Below are 26,106 nucleotides of genomic sequence, written 5' to 3' on the forward strand. Positions count from 1 at the left end.
CAGTTGATGAACAAAACCAACATATTTTTGAAGTAAATTTGAACTAAAACTTCAGAAAAAAAATTTAAGAAACAATGAATCCCACAATGAAATGTAGACAGCCCAACTCAAAGCACAAAGCCAGAAAGGAATCTGAGATCAGTTGCTCCACCTACCTCCCCAGACTTTAAACAAGTAAATATCTAAATATTGAGGACAGGCATTGTCTATTTTCTACTTAAAGACCACAAAAGACAAAGACTCCATTATAACAACTCCCCCTTTCTACTTCCTATCTCCCATCCCCAAAACCAAACAAACAGAACAAAATGGCAGCTCCGCCCTCTGATTTACATACTTCACCCACTTACAGGTATCACTTTCTCCTGGGGACCCAAGCCAGAAACTGAATTCTCTTTCAACCCCTCATCCCAACTCTCATTCAATCAGTCCCACAGCCAGGCAATCCATACTCTAGCCTTTCCAAACCTGGCCTTCCTGCTCCAAATCCATTCCTGTCATTGCCCAGCCTAAATCAGAGCCATGCATCATCACGCAGAACTGACAGATGTCCACATGGCTTTCCACAATCCAGTACCCAACCAAGGGTCCATTCTCATCTGTGACTATGCCCCATCCAGTATTAAGCTCCACCTCGCAGTCTTCCTTTTCCCAAACATCTCGTGTGGTTTTTCCTGTGACTCTGCCTGAAATTGCTTCCTTCCTTTCTATTCTTCCTTCCTCACTCATTCATTCATTCATTCACTCATTCATTCAACTTAAATTTCTAGGACCCCAGCTCTGTGCCAGGCACTGCACTAGGTATAACAATGAATGGTGAGCAATAACAGGTCCTCAAAGAGATCCTAAAAGTATTCTGGGCTCTTATACACCCTCGCAAAGCTGGTTCCAACATCACTCTCGGAGTGGTCACCCGGGCAGTAATGAGCTCTTCCTTTCTGGGACACTCAACACATGCATGTGCAACTTTGATCTTATATTGCCCTGCACGGTATTTATTTCCTCATCCTTCTTTATAGACACACAGGTACTTCAAAAAGTTATTGCAAAATGCACATTACCTGCTAATTCCATTCTCCACATACTTGTTGAAGTGTCTTCATATGTGTCGATTTCCAAAGCACAGGGCTCTGTGTCATAACCTACCCCACCTAAGTTATGCTAGTTTCGTGTACAGCAGATTTCAACCATTTACAGGTTTCAAGTTATGCTTTTCACTTCCCATAAAAATGTAGCAAGTCATTTTTTTAAGCACAAAGGCGTATTGAGCTGTGACTAAGTAAAAATCATTTACTTTTGGCTTGGAAAAGTGATTATGAACTTACAAATGAGAACATCTGATGTCTTAGGAATCTACTTCAAACAAAATAATGAAGCCGCCCTGCGGTGACCTGGCACAGAAAGAACTTGGACGGCAAACAGCTCCTCAATGGACTCTCCTGCAGCCTCTCAGACCTCCCCCTCGCTCTCTGGGTGCCAGGGTAGGGCCGGCCCTGTGAAGAACACTCTCCTAGCACCTCAGCTAAATTCTTCATTCTCACCAGGCTTATCTCAAACAAATGCAAAAGACTGAACAACAATTTACCAGGGAGGATTACAGACTGTAGACTGTGAATACCTTGAGGTCAAAACAGCAAATACTTAAATAAATTAATATCTAGAAAGTCAAATTTGACTCAAGTGGGTTACCTCATTAAGAACCGGCTATGAATATATACATACAAGACTACTTCCTATAATGTATACTGCATAATAACATTAGTTGTACACATAAGTACATACATGCAAACAAATACCTACACTCAAAACAGAGGGGGATCTGTTGCTGGGCCATTCAAATAAATAAATAGATAAATGTTTACAAAGAGAGAGAGAAACAACAGTGAACAATGTTGGGTTACTTTTGAAGGCTAGGGTAGAAGGAGAAGAAAGTATAACTCTATCATCTTTTAAAAGCTAAATAGGGGGGCCTGCACTGTGGCGCAGCGGGTTAAAGCCCTGGCCTGAAGCGCCGGCATCTCATATGGACGCCAGTTCAAGACTTGGCTGCTCCACTTCCGATCCAGCTCTCTGCTATGGCCTGGGAAAGCAGTGGAAGATGGCCAAGGTGCTTGGGTCCCTGCACCTGCGTGGGAGACCTGGAAGAAGCTCCTAGCTCCTGGCTTTGGATCAGCACAGCTCCGGACATTGTGGCCATCCGATGGAAGACCTCTTTCTCTCTCTCTGCCTCTCCTCTCTCTGTGTAACTCTTTCAAATAAATAAATAAATCTTTAAAAAAAAGAAAAGCTAAATAGGGGTGGCATTTTTTAATTAAGACACTGCTTGGGACACTGGCATCCTTTATCTAGTGCCTGGGTTTGAGGCCCCACTTTGCTCCTGATCCCAGCTTCCTGCTAATTCCTTCCCTTATGAGGCAGAGGTGATAACTCAGGTAGTTGGGCCCCTGCTACCTATGCTAAAGACTCAATTGAGCCGGTGCTGTGGCTCACTAGGCTAATCCTCCACCTTGTGGCACCGGCACACCGGGTCAGGGCACCGGATTCTTTCCTGGTTGCCCCTCTTTCAGGCCAGCTCTCTGCTGTGGCCCGGGAGTGCAGTGGAGGATGGCCCAAGTGCTTGGGCCCTGCACCTCATGGGAGGCCAGGATAAGTACCTGGCTCCTGCCATCAGATCAGCGCAGTGCGCCAGCCACAGCGCGCCGGCCACGGCGGCCATTGGAGGGTGAACCAACAGCAAAGGAAGACCTTTCTCTCTGTCTCTCTCTTTCACTCTCCACTCTGCCTGTCCAAAAAAAAAAAAAAAAAAAAAAAAAAGATTCAATTGAATGGTTTTGGCCTGCCTAGCCCATCACTGAGAGCAGTTAGGGAACCAGCAGACAGAAGATCGATCTCTTTCTCTTTCTCTCTCTCTCCCTCTTTGCAATAAATTAAATAAATAAAAACTAAAAACTCAATAACTTTCGAAGTTTTTCAGAGACTTCTGTGTAGAACTCATTATATATTAAGTTACACCAGTGAGACAGGAAATACATTTCACCAGACAGCCTACAACAGCACTTTTCACAGACTTATAAAAATTGGGCTGTTTTTACTGTCACATGTCCTACAACTATACAAAAATAATTCAACTTCTTTCTTTTTGGCAGTGCATTGAAAGGAGAAAATGCAAAATTATATCCACAAAAGAGGAACTGCCAACAGAAGTTTTAATTACCATCAGGCATTCCCAAATACAAGCCAGACATGGTATAGGCATACGCTGCGTATGGCATATTTCTCGGGAAAACCATCACCCTCATTAGAGGGGACAGGCCTGGCAGGGAGGAGCAGGGCTGTCCCACACCCTCCCCACTAGCCTCAGACTCAGGACATTGGAACAGATGGAGGCCTAGGAGCATGGAGTGACTCCAGGGCAGGTTGCCTGGGACTTGAATCCCCACTCTGTCCTCTTCTAGCTCCGTGACCTCCAGCAATGAACTCACCCTCTCTGGGCCGTTTCCTCTCACTTTTAAGTGGTGATGAAAACCTAACGCAGCACCTAACTCCCAGGATTGTTCTACGGATTCAGAGACAACGAGAAAGACTCTCAGAACACTGCCTGGCACAAGATGACACAAGTTAGCCGCAGCTGCTAATGTCGTTGGGGCTTTATTTTCATTTCTACAGTGAAATCTGTCTAGGAATTCCACCAGACTTTTCTGTCTGTATCACAGCAATTCATGATGAGAGCTTAGACTCCAAGGCTCACAGGTGGGTATCTGCTTAAGTGGCATCCAACTTCCCACTAAGCTATCTTCGCTGCTACATATTAAACTTGAAATAGAAATTGAAAATCCAGGAGGATTTCTTCTCACATAAATCTAATCTAAATACTCCTTCCTGCAAAGATTTCTAGGTAAGCAGTTCTGTACTTCACACAAAAATATCCTACAATTACATTTTGGCTGATCCACAGACAAAAGAAATCATTCTTCTATAAATTATTTATCCAAGAATTCCTAGATGCATTAATATCAGGCCACGTTAATAAAATTCAAACAAAAGTTCAATGTTTTAAATTATTTAAGTCTTCCACTTAGCTAATTAGTCCTCATTAGAGGTTGCTCATTGTTAACATGCTAACACATTGGGTGGAATTCTTCGAATCACTTTAGGAACTGCTTAAAATTCGGCCCTCAGAGTAGCTCCACGAGGAGCTTGCTGGCATTTTCAATACTTTCTCTTTGCAAATCCAAAGAGAGAAGAAATGAAAATGGACAAGGCTGAAAACAAAGACACCACATATAGATCCTTCACAACAAACTGGCTTTCTGTACAATTAACAACCAATCCTACCCCCATGGCCACCTTAACAAGAGGGACACAAGGATTACAATAATTACCATATTTGATTTTACTAACTTGTAAGCCAAGTTATTAAAGGTAAGCTTCTATTCGGATTACAGGGCCCAATTCCAACACCAAAAGAATCAGTCTTTCTGAAGAGTTATGCGTTATTTGTAGTGTAATCAAACACACATAAATCTTATTTGAAAGGCTGCCTTTTAGGGGGCTATTTTTGTACCACAAGTGTGCAAGCCTATACCCTGATTTTAATCCTGTGGAATCGAAACCTAAGGGTAAAGTATGATTTCTTATCATCCACATTTTATTCCAACTGCTCAGGTCTTTTCTAGTATTGAGACAAGGTCAATTTAAAAATCAAGCAGAGGGGTGGAGCATTTGGTGGTGCAGTTAAGACACCCACACCCCAGATTGGAGTGCCTGGGTTTGAGTCCTGGATCTGCTCCCAATTCCAGCTTCCTGTTAATGTGCACCTGGGGAGGTAGCCAGTGATGAGTCAAGTAGTTGGATTCCTTGCCACTCATGGGAGTGGGAGACCTGGATTGAGTTCCGTGCTCCTAGCTTTAGCCTAGCCCAGCCCCAGCTATTGCATGCACTGGGGGAGTAAACCAACAGATGGAAGAGATCACTCTCTCTCTCACTCCCTCTCTCTCTTTTCTCCCACTCATTCACTTTTCAAATAAATACTTTTTTAAGAAAATAAAAATAAAGCAGAAAATTTAACTGTCACTCCAATCGCCTGACATCATGGGAACACTTGGTGAGATTTCCTCCACAGCTTCTCAGAAAGTTGCTATTTCAATCACAAAGTGCTGCCATCCTCTGATGATGAAATAAACATCTTCCCAAAATACAGCTTTGTCCAGAGGATCCTCAGCCTCATACTGAGCCTAGGCCCTGATTCAGAAAGTTTCCCAGGTGACTGTTTGCACAGAAAGGTAGCATTTTATTGAAACATTCATCAGATTCCTGAGTGACCAGGCTGTAGAGGCCCTCTATAATACACGCCTTTATGGAAGCCCTCTATAATACACACCTGATGTTAGAGACATACACATGTAAGTGTGACAGTCAGGATCCCACTGCTCCCAGGACATCCTGACAGAGCCCAGATTGCTACACATCCTCCTAGAAGCTTTGCAGTCTCTCTCATTGGACACTTCTAAGAAGTTGAGCTGAAGAGATGGATTCTACTGCTTCTGTCCACATTCCCTTTCTCCTGTCTCCTTCATGCTTTCCCACTTTTTGGGGCTACTTGTCTCTCCTTTCTCCCAATTCTCCCCTCATCCTGGTCCTGCCTGCAAAATAACAGACCTTCGTATCACCTCTTCTCAAAAATCAAGTTACCCACACAGCTTTAGCACACCTTTGGGGAAACTCCCAAATTTGACAACTCAACGTTTAGGTAATATCCATCCGTGATATGAATATTCTTTAAACATCTTTAATTCAACCTGGTCCACATGGAGCATCGGATCTTCCCGTGGAAACCAGCTCTTCCACACCACTTCCTTGTGACAGCCAAGGATCCCATAGGCTGACAGCAACCCAGGCTGTCTTAAGGACTTGTGGGAGCCCTCTTTCTCTGCAGTTCTCTACACCCCACACTCCTGGTTTGCTGCCAAGTCACATGACTTCAGATGCCCCCTTTCCATCATCACTCCCACCACTCTAATACAGGCACTTGTTTCTCCATGGACATCTCAGAGAGGGCTGGCCCCACCTCTTTCATCCATCTTAAGTGGTGCTATCATCTGAATTTTTTGAGAGGATCTGTGTCCTTTGGAACTAGATACTTGGTTTCACCTTCCATTCTGCTACCTGTTATTTCTGTGACTTTAGGCAAGTGACCTACCCTCTCTGTGCCTCATCATCATTGTGCAGTAAAGATAGTAATGGTGCTAACTTCATAGAACTGATGCAAGAAACAAAATGATGAATAGTTGCAGAGCACCTAGCATAGCACCTGGCATGCATTTAAATGCTCAGCTCATGTTTGTCATTATTTACAATTAGCACAAATCTGGTAATACCATACCTGCTCCCATATCCTCAACAGAGTCCCGTGGCATGCCAAGGAATCTGTGGGTTCCTCACCCTGACATTCAATCTGTGTCCAACCAAGCTCTCGGCCTCAGAGTCCACACCTCACATGTGTGACCTGTGCACAGCAAGCAAACTGGAGAACCCACTGTTGCCTGAACACATGTCTGAGCCTCCCTCCTCACCCTTGCTGGCCATTTTTAGAGAATCCATCATCCCACATCTCTACTACTGGACCCCGCCCATCCTTCATGTGCTCTCAACTTCTCCACAAAACTTTTCTGAACACGCCTCAAGCTGTGCCCCAGCCTCCTGTGAATTCCTCCAAGCACAGGGGCTATACTGAAGCAGTTAAATTTCCTGCACCTTTTTTGCAGTCCTGTTATCCTCACCTTAGGCTTGGAGCTCCTTAAACGTCATCATCATGTCATTCTCTGTGTCACTCGTACTGTGTAATTTGGGGTAACAAAAAGGATGGAGCTGTGGGTGACAGAGACCGCAGGCACCACTGTGTCACAGCAGGACAGATACAAACTAGAGCAGGACACACTCGGCCCAGGTTGGAGTCCTCACCATCATTTCAAATGACATTCAAACTCACCAGATAAACTGAATGGCCTCTCCAGCAAGTCTTTCCTGACAAGACCCCAGAAACACAATAGAATAAATGTGAAAGAAACATGATTTGTAGTCCCATCCTATAAAAACCACCATGAATAGCACATACAAAATCGGGCTAGTATATCAATATTAGAATTAAAAAGCCACTGTGCGCTCTATTTAGTTGGCAAAATGTGATTTTCTGCTGGATCTACCAGCAACAGTCTCATGAGGAGCCACTCAGACCTCAATGACTGGAGCTTGTTTGATGACATACTAACAATCTCTAGCACATTAGTCCCTGCAGAATTGAACATAATGATGCAGAGGCACAGTCCCCATCATCAGACTCACAAGAGGTTCCCCAAACCCTACATTCACAGAAGGAAAGCCACAACAATGCACATTCTCAACAAAGGGTGGACACTCAATAAACACTGCTGGCAGTGACATCACCCAGGTACCAAGGGTCAGGGAGCAGGCTGAGCAGAGCTCCATTCTGCCTAGGAGCAGAGCTGTAATCTGACACCAGGGACTCAGATCTCTGCCTCAGCAACTCCGGGCACTCACCGCAGCAGCAAAGGGCTCTTTCATTCCAGCTCTCACGACAGCTATTCAAGGAGAGTCCTCCTCCCAGCACCACTAAGAGAAACGTCCCAAGACCTCCATCTCAAGAACCCCTGTGATGCAGGGACAATTAAACGCCGCTTCCTCTGAGAAAAGGCCCATGACACTTACTCTTCAAAGGCCTGCTGTAAGCCCCAGATCCTTAGGCAGCACAGCCAAATGTCCTTTATAGCTAGACAAGTGCTAGGAAGCTACATGGCTCCTGCAACTGTACCTTTTGTTACGACAGCAATGACAGTAAACTAATATTTATATTAGAAGACAGTAGACTCCTCTGAAATACCAGCTCTTTTAATAAAAAGAACATACCCAAATCAATTCAGCCTTCTTATTCCTTATCATCTGCTGCTTTAATGAATGGAGATTCACAAAGTATCTTCAAAAAATTCATGGAAAATGTGTATTATGCAAAAACCATGCACAGATTTCATTTTTTGATAACAAAATCAGCCCTTTTACATCCATTTCCCATGAACTTTCCTATCATCTTTTTCCTGTGGATCAGTGCTGTTTCACAGAAAACAGTTCCCTTTTCTTATTTTCCACTCTCAATCCTAATCCCACACATGCAAAGTAAACAAAGAAAGTAAATCAGCACTCCTGTACTCCATCCTCAAAGGCAAAGAAAAGAAGAGCCTGAAGTTTGGGGCACCTGAATAACACAACTCAATCAATACTTTGTCACACAGGCAAAGTCTTCCTCATGGATACAACTCGGATACAGCTCCCTGCAGCTCATGTGTCCCACTTTCTGCAAAGGAGCTGCACAAATAAAAACAGGCTAAGGTACAAAAGACGCCTTGTGAACTGTAATCTTACGTACCTGTAGTGCACACACTGTCCTGCACCCTGTGGTTGTCCCATAAATACTTGGTGACTGATTCACCGGCCAATTACAGTCTGGCAATGACAGAGATGGATCTGCTTGGTCTCACTTTAGGAAGCACTGGTCATGTATAGTTGCTGTTTGTTGGGGTGGTAAGAAGAACTGATACAGACAGAAGTCTAGAAGGACTGAGGTGTTGACAGGTTCAAATTATGTGAATTTGCTCTGCACCTCTTCCCAAAGACCTGAGCCTTTGAAAGAAATATCTAGTATTGTTACTTGCACCACGGGAGAAAATTGAATAAAACTTCCATAAAGGTGCATAGTGTGTCCTCACCAAAGAGCCAACAACCTAAATGAGAGAGAAAAAAAAAAAATAGAAACTTACTTTTCATAGACCAGCTCCTCATCGATGGAGAAATAGTGGGTATTTACTGTGCTTTTTGGTCTATTCCTTAAAGTAGCAAAATATAACCGATCTGAAAGACAAGTATAAGAGACAGGAGAAAACATATGAGAAGTGGGGAAGCAGAGGTGAAGGCTGATGATAAACAGAAGGCTCAAAATAACATCTGCTACCCATAATTTAAAGAACCCTATTAACACGTGAAATTCTTGCAGAAACCCGCTCTCTCTCAGAAAGCAGAGCCCCCAGAGCACAACAGTGAGAGAGACAGGAGGGGGGCCGGACCCAGGGACTCAGCCCGTGGCCGCGCGCCCGCCAGAGGACACCAATGCTGGAGGAACCAGCAGACCTGGAGACGCAAGTTTGGTTCTGAAATCTCCAGACCTCACAGCTGCCGAAGGGGAAGAGAGAAGCGAGCCTCTCTCCCCAGCAGCTCCGGAGACTTCAAGAGGAAGGAAGGAGAGACGAGGGGGTGTGGTTGGAGGTGGGGGGTGGGGGTGTCCCGAAAACCGAGACCGGCAACGATGGGGTAGGGGCGACCGAAAGGATCAACTGGTGCAGGATCCCCAGAAGCTGCAGGGTGCCGGGCCCCGGCAGAAGCCAGCGCTGTCCCATCACCGGCGGGGGAGGCCATCCCAGGGATCTGCAGAGGGAAAGAGGGAACGCAAGAAAGAGAAGCCGGAAGCAGGGGGTCCTCGGGGACTGGAGAGTGGCGAGAGGGGACCTGAGCGCGCGCAGCGGCCACAGGACCGGGGACCCGGGAGAAGCCTGGGACAGCGGCTGGGACGCAGCGGCAAGAAGTGAGGAGTTGGGGACGAGGGAGGGTCGGAGGATGCGGGGCGGCTGCGCCTCACCTTTCATGAACTCGCAAGCCCCGATTAGCTCCCCTGACTCCGCTGCCATCTTAAGCGAGTTACGCACGGAGGAGGGCTGGGTCGTGGCCAGCTGAGGTCACCCGCCCCCGGGGGCTTCCCCACTGCCCAGGAGCCAGGAAGCTCGCGGTCCGGAACACCGAGCCCGGCCGAGGGAGGCAGCGGGCGCCGAGGGTGGAGGCGGCTGCAGGGTCAGCGCGCCGGGCGCCCCGGGGACATTCCGTGGGGAACCCGAGCCCGCTCCGCGCGGGGCGCACACGCCCCGGGCTGTGGCCGCTCCGATTCGAAGCGGACTGCTGTTGCTGCTGCTGCTCCGCGGCCGCCGCTCCTGGGAAACGCAAACCAGCTCTCACGGCCCGGCCAAGTCTTCCCCCAGCTCCCAAAGTGATCATGGAGGAGGACACGGCTGGCCCCGATCGCGCCCGTGGCTACTCGTGCGGCAGCGGGCAGGACTCCGGTGCCCGCGGGCTGGCAGCAGCTGCTCTGGCTCCTCCTCCGCCACCTCCTTTCAGCAGCAACTCTTCCTCCTCCTCCTCCTCCTCCTCCTCCCCCTAGGTCCGCCCCCAGACCTTCCTCCCCGCCCCCCCCTCGGCCCCCTCCACTTTCACGGCTCCGCGGCCATCCCTTAAAGGGACAGCCCTGCTGCTTTCTCCGCGCCGGCCCGCGCCCCAGTTACCAGGCGCCCCGCGGGTCACTAGGAGCCAGTTGCTAAGGCTTTGTTGCCGCTCACCAATTGCAGTACGGGAAACGCGGCCCTCGGGCCCGGGGGAGCCGGGCGGGGCCTCAGGGCCAGAAACTTATGAATGAAACGGTGGGGGGCGCGAGTGGCCACCGCGGAGCGGCCTCGGAGGCCAGCAGGCACCCGCACGCCTTCCTCTTCTGCACTCAAGAAAGTCTTCTCCCACTCCACGGTTTTCTTTTCAGTCCCTCTCATTTCCTCGCACGCCCCCATCTTCTTCTAAACTCTTGCACGCGCGCGCACCCACACTCAAACATCCCTGATTTTCCCCGCGCCCTGCCTAACCTCCAGCTGACCTTCCAGCCAACCTGCATCCCCACCACTAAGGGGTCTCCATCGTTATATTTTAAAAAAAGAAAAGAAATTGAAAAGGAAGCGCCACTTCCTAGCTTAGAAGTCCACGAACTGATTTCCTCTGCACAGAAGCAGACTCGGATGGAACCTGTGCTTTGTTCTCGCGGGTATCAAACGTCCCCATGCAGCCTCCACGTCCCAGTTTGAGGACGCCACTGTGAGCGCAAAATCATCACAAATGCCTGCTTTGTGTATCGCTGGGCTCCCGGAGCGGGCGAGGCGGGACAGCCAAGGCCAGCGCGGCCGGAGGCAGAGAAGGCAGGGGGGGCCACTTGTCCACCCGGGGAAGTTACACAAAAGGATTTCTTCATGGCGCTACCGCGACGCGCGGCAGGCAGGGCTCCTCTCCGAGAGGCCCTGGGCTTGCCTCTGCGAGCTCTTCCCACTGTCTGAACAACTTTAATGCCCGCTGTCCCGAGGACCTGCCTAATGAGTGGGCATCCGAAAATGGCGCTACAGACCCGCCATCGGCAGAGCATGCGCCCTGCGTGGCTTCTCCGAGAGAACCGGCTTTGCGCCGGCCTTCCCCGGTGCTGCGGGCTGTTTACCTCTCGGGAGAGAGGGGGCGCGCGAGGAAAGAGCCGGGCGGCCGGCGTGGAGCGGAGCGAGCGCGTTCTGGGGCCGGGGAGGACAGCCTAACTCCTTGTTCTCAGTCCTTGCGGGTCTGCTTCACGGACGCCCCCAAAAAACAACTGGCACGAAAATCATGAAGTAACCATTACTGTCCTGTGTGCGAGCGCTATTTGAAACACGCCAGAAATTCTAACCAGACATACCCTTGCAAAACAGTTCAAAACACCACCTCTCCCACTATCCAGATCTGTAACTGTAAGCCCCAAACCATACAAACACAGGAGCACTTCTCAACATCCCCTAAGTTGTCATACGAGGAGGGGAAAAAAATCAAAGTTCTAAAACTGAAATTCCTAAAAGGGTGTCTCACCTAACCTAGGCTGTGGCTGTGGAATTTCAAAGAAAAGTTGAATTTTGCCTGATGTTTATTCGCCAGATCTTGATGTCAACAATCGCGTGGACAAATCAGATTGCTTTAGTGAAAAATTCCGAGATTTTATAGGTGAAGGATATGAAAAAGCAAAGTGTAGAAATCTCTCTAAAAACTTAGCTCCTTTGTTTAAGAGGCTAAATAAATCCAGTGATAATAACCTATTTCCAAAGTGGCTGTTTTGACATCCTTGTAGAAGCTGAACTCATTTAAATTCCCTGATAATTTTTCACTGGAATGCTGTAATAGAAAAACAACGGTAGGAATAAGAAGCTGGGCTTCTCATTCAATGTACTCTAATTTCACAAAGTAAACAGTCTAATAACAGGAACTGCAAATCTACACTTTCAGAGAAGCCAGATTTAATTAAACATTCTCTTGTTTTCTAAACTTAATTTACAAAAGCATTTTCTTTCATATAATTCCCCTGATTGCAAATTTTGTCATGAAGAATTAATTGCAACCTACTAAATAAAATAAATTAAAATGAAAAGATTCATTTTTCCTTAGCATATTTATAATATAAATTTATTGTTTTTAAGGGAATAGAAGCTACAAGTACTAAAATTTTTTTATGTTGCATTACAGGAAAATAAGTGTCAGTGTGATAGAATCTCCCTAAATCAAATCTAAATGGAATAAGAAAAATGTGAACAAGATAGAGTACACATGACACACATACATGCCAAGGTTCTAATGAGATCATAAAACACATTATTGTCTCAATTATCATGAGGTCAAAGTTCCTACTGATTGTAATTTCATAATAAGGGCATGCTTTTCAGTCTATGGAGCAAGATAATGGAAGGCATTTCTTTCCAACCACTCCACTTATTATAAATAAAACAAATTCACTTTCATTTTATGTGCAAAACATCTATCTTTTTTGCACATAAAGAAAACACTAAGAGATTTAAGATAGAGCTCAACTGCAGGAAAGGGAGTTCTTACTACAAACTGAGCAGGTAAGCATAGAAAGTATCTTGAGTTTAAAAACAACATTGAAGTTTAAATCTGCAACCAGTGTTTGCACACTGCCTTGGACGCCCTGCAGCCTAGGCATGTGCACCTGCAGAGACAGAAAACACTGCTGGAGGCAACACCAAGTGACTTCAACACCCTCTGTTCCAATTCCTCCCCTTAAGGTTGTACTGGAAACTCCTAGTTACTCTTCCTATACATGACAATTCTTCAAATACCAAGACAGCGTCTTTCATCACATCTTCCCCTTAGAATTCTCCAGATTCAAATCCCCATTTTTTTCCAATATATATATTATGTGGCTTCACACTCCCTCACTTTCAGTTCAGTCCAGTCTCGTCACCACTTTGTCTAATTTCGCCTAAAGTGTATCTCCAACCTGAACAAAGGCCAGTAGTGACCTGGAATGATCAGGTTTGAAGTCAGAAAAAGATTCAGAATGGAAGCAAAAGCAATAAGAAGGTGAAAGAGAGGGGGGAGGAAGAGAGTATGAGAGAAGAAGGAGGGAAGAACTAAGTTACATGAGCTGCAAGGAAAGAGGAACATCCTCTCTCGTTAGAATAGGGAAAGAAAAATGAGCTCAGGATAGTTGAAGGGCTGACAGCTGAGAGATTTACAGATTCCATTCTTTAAAAATTATCTCCATTTCTCATTAGTTCTTGTTTAGTGATGACAATGTTATCTAAGCAAGTAAAAAAAATCTAGAATAAATACTTTGAATTTTTTTTTATTATTTTTTGACAGGCAGAGTGGACAGTGAGAGAGAGGTCTTCCTCTTGCCGTTGGTTCACCCTCCAATGGCTGCCGCGGCCGACACACTGCAGCCGGTGCACCACGCTGATCCAATGACAGGAGCCAGGTACCTATCCTGGTCTCCCATGGGGTGCAGGGCCCAAGCACTTGGGCCATCCTCCACTGCACTCCAGGGCCACAGCAGAGAGCTGGCCTGGAAGAGGGGCAACCAGGACAGAATCCAGCACCCCGACCGGGACTAGAACCCCGTGTGCCAGTGCCGCAAGGTGGAGGATTAGCCTAGTAAGCCACGGTGCTGGCTGGTTTGAATTCTTTCTAGAAGTTAATTTTCAAATTAAGTATGAAACAAGAAGCAGTAGAAACTTTTACTGCTGAGTAATTCAAAATTCTCTATGATTTCAATGGCTTAAATATATTGTCTGATGCCAAAATAAATTACAACAGCTTTTAGTAAATTATATGTGCAAAAAGTATTACAGTAGAACAATACCAAAAATATATAGATTTAAGGTGGTTTATAAAATAGCTACCCACAAATGCCTAGTTTGTGGCCTAATCCAGCCATATTTTGCTTCACACTAATTACCAGTGCCTATTTAAGAATTCTGAACCAGCATCAAATCGGTAAGAGCCAGGTGGGACTGAGATCAGATAGTTAAACTTTTCAAACAGACTCCATGGAGTGCAAGGGATTTGCCAGAGGCCAAACCTGAGGATGAGAGTGAAGAATAATGGACAAGGACTCAGGGATTTTGTTAAACACTTCATCTACAAAAGATTACATGGCAGTGGGCCGGCGTTGTGGCATAGCAGTGCAGCGATGCCAGCATCCAATGTGGGCATGTGTTCGAGACCCAGCTGCTCCAGTTCCTCTCCAGATCCCTGTTAATGCACCTGGGAAAACAGCAGAGGATGACCCAAGTGCTTGGACCCCTGCACCCACGTTGGAGGTAAGAAGAAGCTCCTGGCTAGGGCCTGCCCAGCCCAGTTGTTGTGCAATTTGGGAAGTGAACCAGTATTTGGAAGTCTCTCTCTCTCTCTCTCTCTCTCTCTCTCTCTCCTTCTCTCTCTTTGTAACTCTGCCTTTAGAATAAAGCTTAAAAAAAAATTATGGGGGCCGGCACTGTGGCGTAGCAGGTAAAGCTGCTGCCGGCAGTGCCAGCATCGCATATGGTCACAGGTTCAAGTCCTGACTGCTCCACTTCCGATCCAGCTCTAGGCTACGGCCTGGGAAAGCAGTAGAAGATGGCCAAGTGCCTGGGCCCCTGCACCCGCGTGGGAGACCTGGAAGAACCTCCTGGCTTCAGATCAGCTCAGGTCCGGCTGTTGCAGTCAATTGGAGAGTGAACCAGCTGATGGAAGACCTCTCTCTCTCTCTCTCTCTCTCTCTCTCTCTGCCTGTCTTTCTCTCTCTGTGTAATTCTGACTTTCAAATAAATAAATAAATCTTTTTAAAAAATTATGTAGCAAAACAGAAGGAAAAAAATAATAGGAGAAAGGGCTGGTGTTATAACACACCAGATTAAACTGCTGCTTGCGTCACCAGCATCCCATATCAGAGTACGTGTTCAAGACCCAGCTGCTCCATTTCTGATCAAGCTTCCTGATAATGCCCCTGAGAAGGCAGCAAAAGATGGCCCAAGTGCTTAGGCCCTTGCTACCCGTGATGGGTACCAGGTTGGAATTCCTGGCTCTTGGCTCCTGGCTTCTGCCTGGCCCACCCTTGGATGCTATGGTGCTTTGGGGAGTGAACCAGCGGTGGAAGATTCTCTGACTTTCAAATAAATAAATCAAAAAAATCATATAGCAGCTGGCGCCGCGGCTCACTAGACTAATCTTCCACCTGTGGCGCCGGCACCCCGGGTTCTAGTCCCGGTTGGGGTGCTGTTTTTGTCCTGGTTGCTCCTCTTCCAGTCCAGCTCTCTGCTGTGGCCCAGGAAGGCAGTGGAGCCCTGCAGCTGCATGGGAGACCAGGAGGAAGCACCTGACTCCTGGCTCCTGGCTTCGGATCAGCACAGCACGCCGGCTGTAGCTGCCATTTGGGGGGTGAACCCACAGAAGGAAGACCTTTCTCTCTGTCTCTCTCCCTCTCACTGTCTTAACTCTGCCTGTCAAAAAAAAAAAAAAAAAAGTCATATAGCTATTTAGTGGTAGAAGTAAGACCAGTATTATTTCATTATTTTCCCTAATACTGACAACCTTTTCACAATTTTATTCTAACAGCTTAATTACATTGTTCATCTTATAGATTCTTAAATCTGGGGGGTAATAAACATCAAAGAATAGGGCACCAGCATTGTGGCACAGTGGGTTAAGCAAAGGCTTGCAACACCAGTATTCCATGTTCGAGCACCGAAGTCAAGTCCCATCTGCTCCCCTTCCAATCCAGCTCCATGCTGATACCTGAGAAGAAAGCGGAAGTATTGGGGCCCCTGCTGACCTCATGGGAGACCAGGAGGGAGTTCCTGGATTCTGACTTTGGCCTGTCCTAACCCTGGTTGTTGCAGCCAGCTGGGGAGTGAACCAGCAGAGAGAAGATCTCTCTCTTTCTGTGACTCTCCTACTTTCTGTGTCAATCTTCCTTTCAAATAAGTAAAACATATCTTAAAAGAATTATAACATATACATAATATCTTCAGCTGCTTTCTTCAAACCACTTAAAGAAAAGATTGAGATAATTTAAGCTTATAATGAAATAAAAGAAGGTGTTGCTTTATCTGCCTGGCTATTGTTCTTACATGGTGTCTATAAAAATTTGAATTTTTTTCTGCTCCTGTGATTTATTAGTAGGATACAAGCATTCTACAGAGCATAGTTTAAGAAGCAGTGATTTAGTGAACATTAAATTTAGCAAGTCAATTCAATAGTCATCCTTGACTACTGCAGCCAATAACAAATGATGCAGTTTCAGAAAGTAAAGGAAAAATCCATGACCAAGTCAATGCACTTAATAGTAGTCCATTTATTGGCCAGATTGCTATATTTTTTAAAGTAGGCTAACAACTCAGTGCATTTTTAAATTGTATAGAACTTATCCACTTGCACTTATTTGTCACTCCTACTCTCACAGAAAAAAAATTAAGAAGTGCAATTTTCCCATGTTTTATTATTATTATAAAATAATTTTCCCCACACAACTCCTCACCCACTCTCACCACTACCTCTACCATGACCACCCCTACCATCATTGCCATGCTGAGAAATACGGGTGAGTTACACACTGTAACCTCAAGTTTTGAATTTCACTCTCAAATGCGTATTTATGTCTCTTCTATACTCTACATACTTCTACCAGGACAATAATTACACATAACAGTTACATTTCACTGAAAACCAAGCATGGCAATTTACAACTCAGTTCTCACATCAGTTATCTTAAGGCATACTCTTACTGTTAATCCTATTTTTAAGATGAGCAAACTGACACAAATTGGAAGCTCAACATATATTTGGAAAATGAATAAAAAATATTCAATAAAGCTGTTGGGAGATGAGCTTGTGTGGGTCATCTGGACACATCAATCGCCTCCTTTAGCATGGGGTAGTATAAAAAATACCGGAGTTGCAAGCAGAAGCCCAGGCTTCAGGCCTCACTTTCCCAACAATTGTATGCGTTGTTTGGACTCAGTTATCTTGGATGATATATAGGGATCATAATAATTCTTAACTCACAAAATAACAGTGGAATTAAATAAGAGTACCATACTGTGATGCTAAAGCACACAAGTAACTGTTATTCATGTTAAAAGCATAGATTATGAAACACTAACTCATTTCTAAAACCTAATTTTCACCAGCCTCAAATGTTGATATCTATTTGCATCTAGGTATTTTTATTTAATTCACGCCTAGCTAACAACATAAGTAAAATATGCACTCACAGAGAAGTTCTATCAACCAAAGACAACTCCACAGGGAACAAGTTAATATCCTCTTTCATTTCTGACTGCCTCTGACCATAACGCCTTTCTCCATGGCATGACTGGGGCTAAGAACCCCATCCTCCATGATTTCTTAAATTCCCCTTTAGCACAGATGTTCTTCCATTCCAGAAACCTGGGCCACAAACATTGTTCCCTGTGGTTCCCATGGTGACCTTGAGCACCTTTGGAACACTGGATTTTCTGGTGCCTAGTACTGTGTAAAGGTTCCAGGAGGGAATAATATTTTCAATAAACTCACAGGAGTCCTTGGATTTACATTTTGCAATCAAAAATGCTATGTAATTATGATAGTTGTTCTTAACAATACCTGTAATTATATTAATTTTTTGGGGGGAACACACTTCATATTTACCATATACTGGCCGGCGCCGTGGCTCACTAGGCTAATCCTCTGCCTTGCAGCGCCAGAACACCGGGTTCTAGTCCCGGTCGGGGCACCAGATTCTGTCCTGGTCGCCACTCTTCCAGGCCAGCTCTCTGCTGTGGCCAGGGAGTGCAGTGGAGGATGGCCCAAGTGCTTGGGCCCTGCACCCCATGGGAGACCAGGAGAAGCACCTGGCTCCTGCCTTCGGATCAGCACCGGCCACGGTGGCCATTGGAGGGTGAACCAACAGCAAAGGAAGACCTTTCTCTCCGTCTCTCTCTCTCACTGTCTACTCTGCCTGTCAAAAAAAAAATATTTACCATATACTAAAACTTACCACATGAGGAGTCTATATTATTCTTTAAACTATATCTAAAGTGTAATTTGTATTTGTTAATGTAGGGTAAAATAATTTGCATAATGTAACACAAAGCAACACAATTTCTACTTATCCTAAAATATATTTATTTCAGGTAAAATATTTCTCTTCATGCATAATTTTATTTCCTATAATATCAAATCTACATTGTCTTTATATTTATGCATTCATTCATTCAGCAAATATTTATTGGCCACTATTTGCCTGGAGAATAAGGAAGAGTTCCTGTTCTTAAGGAATTTGCATTCCAGTAAGGGTCATCGATGAGCAGTCAGGCTTCAAAACATATAAACAGGTTGGAGGAGATCCAGAGCACTAGGAAGTTTTTGTGAAATGCATCAGCCCCAAAGAGTGAGTGAAGATTTCCCTGGAGAATCCTTGTGTAGACTGGAGGGTTGAATGTGAGTTAGGAAGCCCAGGATGCCAGATTGTAGAGGGAAGGGGGGGGGGGGGAGGAGGAAAGAGAGAGAGAGACTGTGTGTGTGTGTGTGTGTGTGTGTGTCTCAATCCGAGAGAACAGTAGCACCGAGGCTGGGAAGCAACAGAGAAATCATTTAAATGGGGGTCCGAAATAGTCCCATTTGGCTCTAGCCTGAAGTGGGATAGAGAAAAAAGGATACTGATAAATTAGGTTAAAAATGTGGACTTTATCCAGAGGGCAGCGGGGCACCAAAATGAAATGCTATGTGGGCAAAGCCTTGTCAGCTGGGGATTTAAAAATTGCCAGAAAGAGTCTGCAAAGTAGATAAACTAATTGCAAATAGATTGCAGCTTACTCCACTAATCCCCAAAGAAGTAGAATTACATCAGGAATAGGGACTAAGACCCACTTAATTGGATCTTTCAGTCTTTCATTTTACCTCTCACTATTAAAAAGACGAAATAGATCTTGGCCAATTTTTGCAGAGCATACTTCAGTGCATAACAGGAAGATTGTCTGAAATTTCTGAAAAAACTATTTGCATAAGTTGGAGATAAATGTGGATAACAGCATGTGTATTTCTTCTGAATTATAACTGTTTTTAGTACAACCAAAACAAATATAAAATTAGAATATACAATAATCACTTAAAATATTTTACTTAACTAAGAAGAGTAATTTGATATATAAGAAGTTGACTTCCATAAATCTTTCAAGTTTTAGAAATAACAAATTAACACGAGTGATTTGATGACTTCTTCAATGGAAATCTGATTTTCCCTAAGGTTTAAAAAAAGGAGTGGGGCAGAGTGGCTATACTGCATGGTGTGTGCACTGGAGGCCCTAGAGGGGAGGCAGTCCCAGGCTTGCCCAACTCTTCTTGAGAGAAAATATTCACCAGTCGCAATTGCAATCCTTATCTGATATGCACTGTCTATGCATCTTGGGACTTTTCTTGGTGATCCAAGATAGCTTACCTAGTCAGTTTTTCCTGACAGACGTGACTGCATCACGGCCCTTGATGGCAATCCTTTCAAAGCAATCTTACTTACAGCATCATGAACCTAAGTATTACCCACTTGCCTACGGAAATCACACACAGACAAACACACATATTGGACAAGAAAGTTACTGACTTACCAAGTTGACAACCCTCTCCTAACACTATAACTCTTCCTAGGCAGAACTTTCGATTCTGTCCCTAAATCTCTTCCCCCTCCAGATTTCTTCAGATCAGTACATACTACCACTTAAGCCAACTCCAAGTTAACAATCATCTTTAATTTATCCCAAACATCTAATCACTCCACATGATTTGCCCACTCTGCCTTCATAATGTATCCTGAATCCTACACCTGTCTCCGTAGCAAACCTCATCCCTTCCTGTTATGGATCAGATAATTTGGGTGTCCCGCCAAGGCCCATGTGTTAAGGGCTTAACTTCAGAGTCTTATATTAACAGAATAAAATAGCACTTAATCCACTTATAGTGTCTGAAGGTGAGGCCTTGGAGAGTGATTGTGTTGTATTAAGTCACTAAAGTGGAGGCCCGTGATTGAATCATAGTAGCTTTAAACGGAGAGACCAGATAGCGGATAGACAGTGAGCATACTCCCTGTTTCTCTCTGCTTCCAGACTCCCATTGTGATCCCCACAGGCATTCCACCCTCCACTGCTCTCATCAAGCACTAGACCAATGGGGCAGCCCAATCTTGGACTGTGGAACCTCCAAAACCATGCTCCAAAATAAACCTTCTTTCATAATAGCCCCTCTCAGGCATTTGTTACCATGTCAAAAAGCTGACTCATAGACTTCCCCAGACCTCTGCAATAACCAAGAGTTGCAAAACTTTCACTTCTGTTCTGATCTGTAGGTAGACCTCAAGGACTATATTCCAATCAGAACTCCTCCACTGGACAGGGGAGGGTACATCCTGGGAAAAGTTATGTAGGTGTCCAATGCCAGCAGTTGGTCTGTGAAGTGGGGTCATTGTCAAGTTCACTGTCCCTCCTGTCTTTCCTCAGACTTTTCCATCTCTGCATGGTGGAGTCTTATGAACCCAAACTGAGATTCCTGATCAAATCATAGGTTCCCAACGGCAAAAAGGAAGACCTTTCTCTCTGTCTCTCTCTCTCACTGTCCACTCTGCCTGTCAAAAAAAAAAAAAAAATCATAGGTTCCTATTCTTGGTGAGAACATACCTTCCTATGGCTAGGCAAGGAAAGTAGAGTGGAAGCTGGAAATAAGACAAGAGCCAGAGTGTGAATGGCATTATGGTCTACACAAATACATTTGGCCTTTTTTACCACAAACAATGAGTCCAGGAAATTTCTTTTTTTTTTTTTTTTTTTTTTTTTTTGACAAGCAGAGTGGACAGTGAGAGAGAGAGACAGAGAGAAAGGTCTTCCTTTGCTGTTGGTTCACCCTCCAATGGCCGCCGTGGCCAGCGCACCGCGCTGATTCGATGGCAGGAGCCAGGTGCTTCTTCCTGGTCTCCCATGGGGTGCAGGGCCCAAGCACTTGGGCCATCCTCCACTGCACTCCCTGGCCACAACAGAGAGCTGGCCTGGAAGAGGGGCAACCGGGACAGAATCCGGTGCCCCGACCAGGACTAGAACCCGGTGTGCCAGCGCCGCAAGGTGGAGGATTAGCCTAGTGAGCCGTGGCGCCAGCCAAGTCCAGGAAATTTCTAAAAGGAGGAAGGAATGAGCATTTAGCCTCATGTTTAAAACACCAATTAAGATGCCAATGTCCCATATCAGAGTTTGATACCTGGCTCTAGCTCCTGACTCCGGCTTCCTGCTTGGTTCAGACCCTGGGAGGCAGCAATGATGGGTTAAGTATTTTTTTTTTTTAAGATTTATTTATTGATTTGTTTGAAAGTCATAGTTTCAGAGAGAGAGAGAGAGAATTTTCCATCCACTGGTTCACCCACCACATGGTTGCATTGGCCAGGGCTGGGCCAGGTGGAAGCTAGGGGCCTTGGAACTCCATCCAGGTCTCACACACGGGTGGCAGGGACCCAAGCACTGCGGCCATTTTTTGCTGCTTTCCTAGGTGTATTAGCAGGGAGATGGGTTAGAGGTGTAGTAACCAGGACTATATGAGATGCTGGTATTGCAGGCTGCAGCTTAACCTGCTGCACCCCAATTCCAGCTGAAATTAATCAATTGGATTAAATTAGATCCCTGCCACTCACATAGGAGACCTGGACTGAGTTCCTGGCTCCCAGCTTTGGCCAGACATTGTGGGCATTTGGAAAGTGAACTGATGGTTTAGACAGCTCTCCCCCACCCCTCTCTCCCATATCTCTGCCTCTCTAATAAACAAACAAATAAATATTTTAAATGTTATAATAAAAGGAGGAAATCACATAATTATATGGACAGGCTCTGGTGCAATGCATAGAAAACAGAGAAAAGAAACTAAGCAAAAAATGAGAATCATGAACAAGAGAATAATATCAGTGTCTAAGAATTATTGTTGGGCCGGCGCCGCAGCTCACTAGGCTAATCCTCCACCTGCGGCGCCGGCACCCTGGGTTCTAGTCCCAGTCGGGGCGCCGGATTCTGTCCCGGTTGCTCCTCTTCCAGTCCAGCTCTCTGCTGTGGCCCGGGAAGGCAGTGGAGGATGGCCCAAGTGCTTGAGCCCTGCAGCTACATGGGAGACCAGGAGGAAGCACCTGGCTCCTGGCTTCAGCTTTGGATCGGTGCAGCGCGCCGGCCATAGCTGCCATTTGGGAGGTGAACCCACAGAAGGAAGACCTTTCTCTCTGTCTCTCTCCCTCTCACTGTCTAACTCTGCCTGTCAAAAAAAAAAAAAATCAAATAGTAGAAAATAAGATAGTTTATCTACTCACTCCAGGAGGAAGAGAAGCTTAGACTTAATAGAATAAACTACAAAGGAAAAAATCATCAGGACTGTTGAGAAACTAAGGGGCAAAAGTTTATTGCTGCTTGGGACAGATACATCCATATTGGAGTGCCTGGGTTCAAGTCCCAGCTTCACTTCCAGCCCCAGCTTCCTGCTAACAGACACCTTGGGAGGCAGCAGGTGATGGCTCAAATACCTGGGTCCATGCTCTTGGTTCAGGTTGGCCCAGCCCAACCTGTTGCAGGCATTTAGAAAGTGAACCACGAGGGGCCAGCCCTGGCGCAGGAGGTTAAATCCTCCCCCTGCAATGCCAGCATCCTATATGGATACCGGTTCTAGTTACCGCTGCTCCTCTTCCAACCCAGCTCTCTGCTGTGGCCTGGGAAAGCAGCAGAAGACGGCCCAAGTGCTTGGGCCTCTGCATCCATGTGGGAGATCCAGAAGAAGCTCCTGGCTCCTGGCTTCGGATCAGTTCAGCTCCGGCCGTTGCGGCCATTTGGGGAGTGAACCAGTGGATTGAAGACCCTTCTCTCTCTCTCTCTCTCTCTATCTCTCTCTCTCTCTCTCTAACTCTACCTCTCAAATAAATAGTAAATAAATAAAATTTTTAAAAAAGAAAGTGAACCATGTGATAGATGACCTCCCTATCTCATCTATCTCTTTCTCTCTGCCTTTCCAATTAAAATAAAAAATGAAAATATGTTTTTAATGTTTAAGCTAAAGTAAAAAGTAATCAGCAAATCAAAGAAAATAATTTTTAAAAAATAAGGACAGAATTATTATATCTATTTTATCTGATAAGCAGAGAGAGAAAGAGAGTGACTGAAAGACAGGGAAAGACAGTGTTTCTATCTACTGGTTCATCCCCAAATGCGCACAACAGCTAGGGTTGGGCTGGGCTGGGCTGGGCTGAGCCAAAGCAAGAACTAGGAACTCAGTCCTGGTAGCAGGAACACAATTGCTTAATCATCAGCACTGCCACCCAGGGTCTGCATTAGCAGGAGCTGGAGGCAGCTATTGAACCCAGGTATTCTTATGGGACGCTAGTATCTCAAGCAAGGTCTTACCCATAAGGACAAACTACTCAAATTACTGTTTTGGTAAGAAAAAAAAAGTATACAAACCTCTAAGAAATTACAACCACAATAAAGTAAAGGATGTAGACAACAATTTCTAAGAGCAGGGTGCAACAGGAAGCTGCTGCCTGCAGTGCCAACACCCCATTTGGGTGCTGGTTTGAGTTCCAGCTGCTCCACTTCCAATCCAACTCTGTGCTAATGGCCTGGGAAAAGCAGTGGAAGATGGCCCAAGTATCTGGGTCCCTGCCACGCACATGGCAGAAGTTCATGGCTTGTGGCTTCGGCTTGGTGCAGCCCCAACCATTTCAGCCATTTGGGGAGCGAACCAGTAGATGGAAGACCTTTCTCTCTGTCTCCTTTTCTGTCTCTGTAATTCTGCCTTTCAAATAAATAATCTTTAAAAATATTTACATGAGCAAATCCAACTAGTAAACAGGTGGCAAAATAACCTCAGTAATCGAAGAAATGCAAATTGAAACAATATATGCATTTCTTTCAATACATAAAAAATGGAGGAGGGATTAAATGGATAATATAGTTCATCTCCCAAATTGTCTAATATGCAAAAGCCATAGTGATGATTAAGAAGATTATGCAAATGTATATGAAAAGAAGATAATTAGCAATGAGTATTCTTTTTGTTACCTATTACATTCCAGACAGTATGGCAAGCCCTTTGCATACATTATCATTTAATTTTAATATTTAATCACACATAATCATTTTCAGATGGTGTTATTACAACTCAGAGATGTTCAAATGAGCCCAAAATTGCATGGTTAATGCAAACGGGACTGGAATACAAATGTGACTACCTCAAAGAGCATCCCCTAATCATTAAACTACAATGCCTTTTGTATCAAGTTCTATGTTAAGCTTTTTTAAAAGGTATTATAAATACCACATGTGTGTGTATTTTTAATTTTTTAAAGCTTTTATTTAATGAATGCAAATTTCATAGGTACAACTTTAGGAATACAGTGGTTCCTCCCCCTATACCCACCCTCCCACCCCAACTCTCATCCCACCTCCTGCTCCCTCTCCTATCCCATTCTTCATTAAGATTCATTTTTAATTGACTTTATATACAGAAGACAAGCTTTATATTAAGAAAAGATTTCAACAGTTTGCACCCACACATGTGTGTGTTTTTAAAATATTATTTTCTAAGAAACAAAACCAAAAAAGTTCAGAAAAATAACAGGGGTGGGTGTTGACCTAGCAGTAAAGACATTGGTTAAGATGCCCACGTCCCACACTGGAGTACCTGGGTTCAAATCCTAGCTTCAGATCTTGATTACAGACCCCAGGAAGCAATGGTCATGGCTCTAGTAATCGGGTTTCTGCCACCCATGTGGGAAACCTGGATTGAGTTCTCAGCTCCCAGCCTCAGGTCAGCACAGCCCCATCCTTGGGGAATAATCTAGAAGAGAGCCCTCTGTCAGACAGCCTCTCAAATAAATTTTGAAAACAATTTTTAAAATTAAGATGACTCAGGCCAGCATTGTGGCACAACGGATTAAGCCTCCACCTGAGATGCCAGCATCCCATATCAGTGCTGGTTTGAGTCCTGGCTGCTCCATTTCCAATCCAGCTCCCTGGGAAAGCAGTGAAAGATGGCCCAAGTGCTTGGGCCCCTGCACCCACATGGGAGACCTAGAAGAAACTCCTGGCTCCTGGCTTCAGCCTGGCCCAGCCCCAGCCATTGCAACCATTTGGGAAGTGAACCAGTGAATGGAAGACCTTTCTCTGTCTCTCCCTCTCTCTCCAACTCTGCCTTTCAAATGAATAAATAAATCTTTTCTAAAAAATAAAATAAAGATGAGTGAGTGAGAATACACTGAAACTACATCATTAGAATGATTGGGTTACCAATGATTTGTTAATTATATACTATTTGTTATCCAGTTTTATGCTTTTTAAAAAGATTTTTTTAATTTATTTTGCAATTCAGAGTTATAAAGAGAGAGAAAGAGAGAGATCTTCCATCCACTGGTTCACTCCCTAGATGGTCACAATGGCCAGGGCTGGACCAGGTGTAAGTCAGGAGCCAGGAGCTTCTTCCAGGTCTCCCACGTGGGTGGCAGAGACCCAAGTGCTTTGCAATCTGTTTCTAGTCCTACTTAAAAACTTGACAATAACAATAAATGGTGCTGGGAAAACTGGATTTCCACATGCAGAACCATGAAGCAAGACTCCTACCTTTCACCTTACACAAAAATCCACTCAACATGGATTAAAGAACTAAATATATGACCCAACACCATCAAGTTATTAGAGAACATTGGAGAAACCCTGCAAGTATAGGTACCGGCAAAGACTTCTTGGAAAAGACCCCTGAGGCACAGGCAGTCAAAGCCAAAATTAACATTTGGGATTACATCAAATTGAGAAGTTTCTGTACTGCAAATGAAACAGTCAGGAAAGTGAAGAGGGTGGGAAAAATATTTGCAAACTATGCAACAGATAAAGGGTTAATAACCAGAATCTACAAAGA

General features: G+C 44.9%; 1 protein-coding gene across 10 annotated transcripts in view; it reads right to left on the bottom strand.

Moving 5' to 3' along the window:
• The window catches only part of CDC14A (cell division cycle 14A), a 186,621-nt gene extending 176,354 nt beyond the window's left edge, over window positions 1–10,267 (bottom strand). For 4 of the 10 annotated variants that reach the window (XM_089300290.1, XM_089300287.1, XM_070077981.2 and 1 more), the window contains exons 1-2: window positions 9,701–10,267; window positions 8,829–8,919 (exon numbers count right to left, since the gene is read on the bottom strand). In XM_089300290.1, the coding sequence (XP_089156416.1) occupies window positions 8,829–8,919; window positions 9,701–9,749 (140 nt within the window). In that variant the 5' untranslated portion in view covers window positions 9,750–10,267. The remainder of the gene's footprint in view (window positions 1–8,828; window positions 8,920–9,700) is intronic. The other 6 variants (XM_089300288.1, XM_089300285.1, XM_089300284.1 and 3 more) reach the window with 3 other exon arrangements.
• Between the last annotated feature and the right edge of the window lie 15,839 nt (window positions 10,268–26,106).

The sequence above is a fragment of the Oryctolagus cuniculus genome, chromosome 7, assembly GCF_051225735.1.
Source record: "Oryctolagus cuniculus isolate XC-2025 breed Fujian yellow rabbit chromosome 7, ASM5122573v1, whole genome shotgun sequence".
Lineage (NCBI taxonomy): Eukaryota > Metazoa > Chordata > Mammalia > Lagomorpha > Leporidae > Oryctolagus > Oryctolagus cuniculus.